The sequence below is a fragment of the Artemia franciscana genome, chromosome 15 (assembly GCF_032884065.1).
Source record: "Artemia franciscana chromosome 15, ASM3288406v1, whole genome shotgun sequence".
In the NCBI taxonomy this organism is placed as follows: Eukaryota; Metazoa; Arthropoda; class Branchiopoda; order Anostraca; family Artemiidae; genus Artemia; species Artemia franciscana.
The window spans coordinates 14,600,477-14,608,908 of record NC_088877.1 but is presented as its reverse complement, the minus strand read 5'-3'; the positions used below and the strand labels follow the sequence as shown (position 1 = coordinate 14,608,908).

Sequence of the window (8,432 nt, the reverse complement as noted above, 5' to 3'; positions counted from 1 at the left end):
ACAGGGAATATAAATGACGACCGCAACACTCAAAGAGAAATTACAGACTGGGACACCGGGACACAAATGACGACCGGGACACAGGGAAATAACTACAATGGGGACACCGGGGGGCAGAGGGGGATATATAAAGGAAGACGGGGACACAGGGAATGTTCTATTAGCAATCACAATCAACAAAGCACCGGGACACAAATGACGACCGGGACAGAGGGAATATAAATGACGACCGGGACACTCAAAGAGAAATTATAGACCGGGACACTGGAATACAAATGACGACCGGGTCAAAAATAACAACCGGGACAGCGGGACACAGGGAGCAACGTCAAAACTATCGCCTAGCATTCAGGTACAGCCCAGTTGATGATTAAAGCTTGACTAGATGTGTTGAAATCGGGAGTACGTCTAAAATTAGTCCCTATTGCATGGCCTTGAAATTTAATGGAGAAACAATGGTAATGGCTTGCGCCTCAGGAAAAGTTAAACTTCCACAACTGGCTTCACCACCAGAGTCATTGAAGCCTTTATGACGTTATAGACTGGGACACCAGGACACAAATGACATCCGGGAACCAAGGAATATAAATGATGACCGGGACACTCAAAGAGAAATTACAAACTTGGACAACGGGACAAAAATGACGACCGAGACGCAGGGAATATAAATGACGACCAGGACACTCAAAGAAAATTACAGACCGAGACACTGTGAAACAAATAAAGACCGGGACACAGGGAATATAAAGGACGACTGGGGCACAGGGACACAATTATAATAGGGACGCCGGAAGGGCACAGGAGGGATATATAAATTACGACTGGGACACAGGGAATTTTTGATTAGCAATCACCATCAAAAAAGCTCAAGGGCAATCATTAGAAAAATGCGGTATAGATCTGAATACGGATTGTTTTCCCTCGGACAATTATATGTTGCATGTTCAAGAGTCGGTAAACCTGACAATCTTTTTATATGCACAGACAATGGGACAGCAAAGAATGTTGTATATTCGCAAATATTAGGTAGTTAAAAACAAGTATATATATATATATATATATATATATATATATATATATATATATATATATATATATATATATATATATATATATATATATATATATATATATCATGAAAAGAGAAATCACCAATGCAACAGCACAAAAAAAAAAACATGAAAGAGACAGAAGGAGAAAACAAAGCTGTTTTCCTAAATTAGTGACTAATATAGACCAGCACTTGAAGGCGGCCTTAACCCTACTCATCCATACAATCACATAGGTCAAACAGCATAGCCATACACAATCAACCATAGAGAATAATCCATGGACAGGCAGTCATGTCGTCAATAAGTATAAGTCGTCATTTACCTAACAATAGAAACAATAAAGACAAATAATTCAGAGGCAACAACCCAAAACAAGGGTTTATCAGGAGAATACACTTTCCTATAGGGTTTCGCCACATTAAATTCTCTACCCAGCCAAGTATTGTGGCTACCACAGAATATCCATGGCATCCAATTTTTTTTGTACGAGATTAAATAAAAATTTAAACTTATTATTAAGCAACATTAAAACTTAAAACAAACAGAAATTACTCCGTATATGAATGGGGCTTTTCCTCCTCAGCGCCTCGCTCTTTTCGCTAAAATTTGACTCTTTCTCTTAACTCTATTTTTAAAACAGTAAGAAACATTAGCGTAAAGAGCCTGGCGTTGAGGAGGAAAAACCCTTTTCATATAAGGAGTAATTTTTGTTTGTTTTAAGTTTTAATGTTGCTCCGGCGCTGTGGGCTTGGCAGACTTTACAGCTAGAAAGTGTCTAAAAGATTTGGTGGCCTTTAAAAAGGCTGTTTGGTAGGGGGACAGTTCAGGGGGACCATTAACCACCCAGGCCATACAATGTACGACCTTGACGCTACAGAGCGTAGACTACATCCATTGCAGTTACTGTCTTTCTCTTTCCATGTTCTGTGTAGGTGACAGCGTCACGAATAACATATTCGAAAAAAAGTTTAAGAACACCTCTGGTTTCCTCGTAAATTAGGCCAGATATACGTTTTATACCACTGCGGCAAGCCAGTCTTCTGATAGCTGGCTGTGTGATACCATGGATAGTGTCACGAAGAACTTTGCGATGACGTTTTGCGCCATGTTTTCCAAGCCCCTTATCTCTTCCTGTCATATTAAATTCGGTGGAGTCGTCAACAGCTGTAAAGTTTTTTGTCAAACTAAGAAATTTCCTTCAAAGCCCTCTCAATTTATACTATTAAAGTCTTTTCCGTCAAAATGTGACTTTGTCGCGCGGCTGGTGCTCCGTATAAATATAGCCACTAGGTATTGATTCATTTCATTTATTCGTTCTTTTAAATAGAGGCAAACTATCAACATGGCTAGGCCAAACAAACTACAACAAAATCAACGGGCGGAAAGGCACCTAGAAAGCAGCTTGCGACCAAGGCAGCACGTAAGTCGGCTCCTGCTACCGAAAAACTTTGGTCTCCGTTGTGGTTCTTATGATTAGCTCCGTGCGAAAAGCTCTAATTTCAAAGTATTTTATATAAAGATTTTGATAATCCGACTGAAACTTTCAATTCTGAAGTAGCTACAATAACAGTAAAATTATTACTTGTTTTTTGTCCGAGATTAAATAAAAATTCTTGAGGTCTTGGTCTTTGCGACCAAGGCAGCACTTAAGTCGGCTCCTGCTACCGGAGGGGTGAAAAAACCACACAGATACAGGCTCGGAACCTTAGCCCTGAGAGAAATTCGTCGCTATCAAAAGAGTACCGAACTCTTAATAAGGAAATTGCCCTTTCAGAGACTTGTGCGAGAGATTGCCCAGGATTTCAAAACTGACTTGAGGTTCCAGAGTTTGGCTGTGAAGGCCCTACAAGAAGCCAGCGAGGTGTATTTAGTTGGGCTTTTTGAGGATAACAACTTGTGTACCATTCACGCCAAAAGAAAAAATTGATCTGACTAATTTGTCTGCGCCAAAAATTTGTGTGTTTGAAAGAGCTTTTTAGGGCTTAATATAAAGCTATTGAAAAATAAACAAAAACTGCTCTTGTATGGTAAACATTTAGCATATCTTCTTTCAGGGCGGATCTGGAGCAAAATCTTGGGGAGGGGGGAGTATGACAAGGGCACCAGTAAGCAAAATTGAGGGGGGAGATAATTTGAAGAGGACGCCAATAATTGACCAGATCGACAAATTTACTTATAAAAGAGTGAAAAACGGAAAATTTTTGGTCGGGTGTGAAGTCCTCCACCCTAGATATGCCAGTGTCTTCTTTAAACTTTGAAGTGTTAATGTTTAAAGCAACGCTTGATATCAGTTATATATAGGTTGGATCAACTGATTAAGTTTTTTTTTAGCTTTTTTTTATTTGATGCAGTACCTACTATTTAGGTAGGCTATTTCCTCATATGTGTTATTAGATATACTTTATATGAAATTTTATTAATTCATGAAATCTCTATTACAAGTCAAGTTTATTACTATAATTACTGTCAAGAAACATCATTATTAATAATCTACGAAATTTCTAAATTTTGGAATCAACTCATGTTAAAGTGGCGAAAAGGATAAAGACCTTTTTTTTACGACACCATATTTCTTTGTAACACATAAGGTACACTTCGCAAATCCCGTCAACTGTGTATAGTGTGCACTAGTTTGTGAACACAATTTTGAAAGTAGACAACTCCTGATAAGAAATTCCTTGTCAAGTTGGGGTTCCCAATAATTCCCAAAATACATTAGATTGGATCAACTGATTAAGTTTTTTTTTATTTGATGTGGTTCCTGATATTAGACTATTTTATGATTGCAAATGGTAAAGAATGTGATTAAAGGCTCTTTTCCTATTTCAAAACTTCTAGTTTTCGAGGGTAATAGATACGTATGTTGAAAAAATGAAGATATTAGACTATTTTATGATTGCAAATGGTAAAGAATGTGATTAAAGGCTCTTTTCCTATGTCAAAAGTTTTAGTTTTCGAGGATAATAGCTACGTATGTTGAAAAAATGAAGATATTAGACTATTTTATGATTGCACATTGTAAAGAATGTGATTAAAGGCTCTTTTCCTATTTCAAAAGTATTACTTTTCGAGGGTAATAGCTACGTTTGTTGAAAAATGAAGATATTAGACTATTTTATGATTCCAAATGGTAAAGAATGTGATTAAAGGCTCTTTTCCTATTTCAAAAGTTTTAGTTTTCGAGGGTAATAGCTAGCTACGTATGTTGAAAAAATGAAGATATTAGACTATTTTATGATTGCACATGGTAAAGAATGTGCTTAAAGGCTCTTTTCCTATGTCAAAAGTTTTAGTTTTCGAGTGTAATAGCTATGTCTCTGGAAAAAATGAAGATATTAGACTATTTTATGATTGCAAATGGTAAAGAATGTGATTAAAAGCTCTTTTCCTATTTCAAAAGTTTTAGTTTTCGGGGGTAAGAGCCTTGTCTGTGAAAAAATGAAGATATTAGACAATTTTATGATTGAACATGGTAAAGAATGTGATTAAAGGCTCTTTTCCTATTTCAAAAGTTTTATTTTTCGAGGGTAATAGCTACGTATGTTGAAAAAATGAAGATATTAGACTATTTTATGATTTCCTAAGTTTTAGTTTTCGAGGGTAATAGCTACGTATGTTGAAAAAATGAAGATATTAGACTATTTTATGATTGCAAATGGTAAAGAATGTGATTAAAGGCTCTTTTCCTATGTCAAAAGTTTTAGTTTTCGAGGGTAATAGCTAAGTCTGTGGAAAAAATGAAGATATTAGACTATTTTATGATTGCACATGGTAAAGAATGTGCTTAAAGGCTCTTTTCCTATGTCAAAAGTTTTAGTTTTCGAGGGTAATAGCTATGTCTAAGGAAAAAATGAAGATATTAGACTATTTTATGATTGCAAATGGTAAAGAATGTGATTAAAGGCTCTTTTCCTATTTCAAAAGTTTTAGTTTTCGGGAGTAAGAGCTTTGTCTGTGGAAAAAATGAAGATATTAGACAATTTTATGATTGCACATGGTAAAGAATGTGATTAAAGGCTCTTTTCCTATTTCAAAAGTTTTAGTTTTCGAGGGTAATAGCTACGTATGTTGAAAAAATGAAGATATTAGACTATTTTATGATTGCAAATGGTAAAAAATTTGATTAAAGGCTCTTTTCCTATGTCAAAAGTTTTAGTTTTCGAGGGTAATAGCTATGTCTGTGGAAAAAATGAAGATATTAGACTATTTTATGGTTGCAAATGGTAAAGAATGTGATTAAAGGCTCTTTTCCTATGTCAAAAGTTTTAGTTTTCGAGGGTAATAGCTACGTATGTTGAAAAAATGAAGATATTAGACTATTTTATGATTAAAGAATGTGCTTAAAGGCTCTTTTCCTATGTCAAAAGTTTTAGTTTTCGAGGAAAATAGCTACGTATGTTGAAAAAATGAAGATATTAGACTATTTTATGATTGCATATGGTAAAGAATGTGCTTAAAGGCTCTTTTCCTATGTCAAAAGTTTTAGTTTTCGAGTGTAATAGCTATGTCTCTGGAAAAAATGAAGATATTAGACTATTTTATGATTGCAAATGGTAAAGAATGTGATTAAAAGCTCTTTTCCTATTTCAAAAGTTTTAGTTTTCGGGGGTAAGAGCCTTGTCTGTGAAAAAATGAAGATATTAGACAATTTTATGATTGCACATGGTAAAGAATGTGATTAAAGGCTCTTTTCCTATTTCAAAAGTTTTATTTTTCGAGGGTAATAGCTACGTATGTTGAAAAAATGAAGATATTAGACTATTTTATGATTGCAAATGGTAAAGATTGTGATAAAAGGCTCTTTTCCTATGTCAAAAGTTTTAGTTTTCGAGGGTAATAGCTACGTATGTTGAAAAAATGAAGATATTAGACTATTTTATGATTGCAAATGCTAAAGAATGTGATTAAAGGCTCTTTTCCTATGTCAAAAGTTTTAGTTTTCGAGGGTAATAGCTATGTATGTTGAAAAAATGAAGATATTAGACTATTTTATGATTACAAATGGTAAACTATGTGATTAAAGGCTCTTTTCCTATGTCAAAAGTTCTAGTTTTCGAGGGTAATAGCTACGTATGTTGAAAAAATGAAGATATTAGACTATTTTATGATTGCAAATGGTAAAGAATGTGATTAAAGGCTCTTTTCCTATTTCAAAAGTTTTAGTTTTCGAGGGTAATAGCTACGTATGTTGAAAAAATGAAGATATTAGACTATTTTATGATTCCAAATGGTAAAGAATGTGATTAAAGGCTCTTTTCCTATTTCAAAAGTTTTAGTTTTCGAGGGTAATAGCTACGCATGTTGAGAAAATGAAGATATTAGACTATTTTATGATTGCAAATGGTAAAGAATGTCAATTACATGGTAAAGAATGGCAATTACCATTTGCAATCATAAAATAGTCTAATGTCTTCATTTTTTCAACATACGTAGCTATTACCCTCGAAAACTAAAACTTTTGAAATAGGAAAAGAGCCTTTAATCACATTCTTTACTATGTGCAATCATAAAATAGTCTAATATCTTAATTTTTTCAACATACTTAGCTATTACCCTCGAAAACTAAAACTTTTGACATAGGAAAAGAGCCTTTAATCACATTCTTTACCATGTGCAATCATAAAATAGTCTAAAATCTTCATTTTTTCCACAGACATAGCTATTACCCTCGAAAACTAAAACTTTTGAAATAGGAAAAGAGCCTTTAATCACATTCTTTACCATTTGCAATCATAAAATTGTCCAATATCTTAATTTTTTCAACATACGTAGCTATTACCCTCGAAAAATAAAACTTTTGACATAGGAAAAGAGCCTTTAATCACATTCTTTACCATTTGCAATCATAAAATAATCTAATATCTTCATTTTTTCAACATACGTAGATTACCCTCGAAAACTAAAACTTTTGAAATAGGAAAAGAGCCTTTAATCACATTCTTTACCATTTGCAATCATAAAATAGTCTAATATCTTCATTTTTTCAACATGCGTAGCTATTTCCCTCGAAAACTAAAACTTTTGAAATAGGAAAACAGCCTTTAATCACATTCTTTACCATTTGCAATCATAAAATAGTCTAATATCTTCATTTTTTCAACATACGTAGCTATTACCCTCGAAAACTAAAACTTTTGACATAGGAAAAGAGCCTTTAATCACATACTTTACCATTTGTAATCATAAAATAGTATAATATCTTCATTTTTTCAACATACGTAGCTATTACCCTCGAAAACTAAAACTTTTGAAATAGGAAAAGAGCCTTTAATCACATTCTTTACCATGTGCAATCATAAAATTGTCTAATATCTTCATTTTTTCCACAGACAAAGCTAATACCCTCGAAAACTAAAACTTTTGAAATAGGAAAAGAGCCTTTAATCACATTCTTTACCATGTGCAATCATAAAATAGTATAATATCTTCATTTTTTCAACATACGTAGCTATTACCCTCGAAAACTAAAACTTTTGAAATAGGAAAAGAGCCTTTAATCACATTCTTTACCATGTGCAATCATAAAATTGTCTAATATCTTCATTTTTTCCACAGACAAAGCTAATACCCTCGAAAACTAAAACTTTTGAAATAGGAAAAGAGCCTCTAATCACATTCTTTACCATGTGCAAACATAAAATTGTCTAATATCTTCATTTTTTCCATAGACAAAGCTCTTACCCTCGTAAACTAAAACTTTTAAAATAGGAAAAGAGCTTTTAATCACATTCTTTACCATTTGCAATCATAAAATAGTCTAATATCTTCATTTTTTCAACATACTTAGCTCTTACCGCAGAAAATTAAACTTTTGAAATAGGAAAAGAGCCTTTAATCACATTCTTTACCATTTGCAATCATATAATAGTCTAATATCTTCATTTTTTCCACTGACAAAGCTATTACCCTCGAAAACTAAAAGTTTTGAAATAGGAAAAGAGTGCAATATTTCAAAAGTTTCAAAAATAAGTTTGAAACTTTTTTCAACATACGTAGCTATTACCCTCGAAAACTAAAACTTTTGAAATAGGAAAAGAGCCTTAAATCACATTCTTTACCATGTGCAATCATAAAATAGTCTAATATCTTCATTTTTTGAACATACGTAGCTATTTTCCTCGAAAACTAAGACTTTTGAAATAGGAAAAGAGCCTTTAATCACATTCTTTACCATTTGCAATCATAAAATAGTCTAATATCTTCATTTTTTCAACATACGTAGCTATTACCCTCGAAACTAAAACTTATGAAATAGGAAAAGAGCCTTAAATCACATTCTTTACCATGTGCAATCATAAAATTGTCTAATATCTTCATTTTTTCCACAGACAAAGCTATTACCCTCGAAAACTAAAACTTTTGAAATAGGAAAATAGCCTT

At 33.3% G+C, this 8,432-nt stretch overlaps 1 protein-coding gene across 1 annotated transcript in view; it reads right to left on the bottom strand.

The window, feature by feature from the left end:
* Nucleotides 1-1,923: 1,923 nt before the first annotated feature.
* Nucleotides 1,924-8,432, bottom strand: part of LOC136036536 (2-oxoglutarate dehydrogenase-like, mitochondrial) — a 24,958-nt gene continuing 18,449 nt past the window's right edge. The window contains exon 6 of the mRNA XM_065718841.1: nucleotides 1,924-2,236. Within this exon, the coding sequence (XP_065574913.1) occupies nucleotides 1,924-2,236 (313 nt within the window). The remainder of the gene's footprint in view (nucleotides 2,237-8,432) is intronic.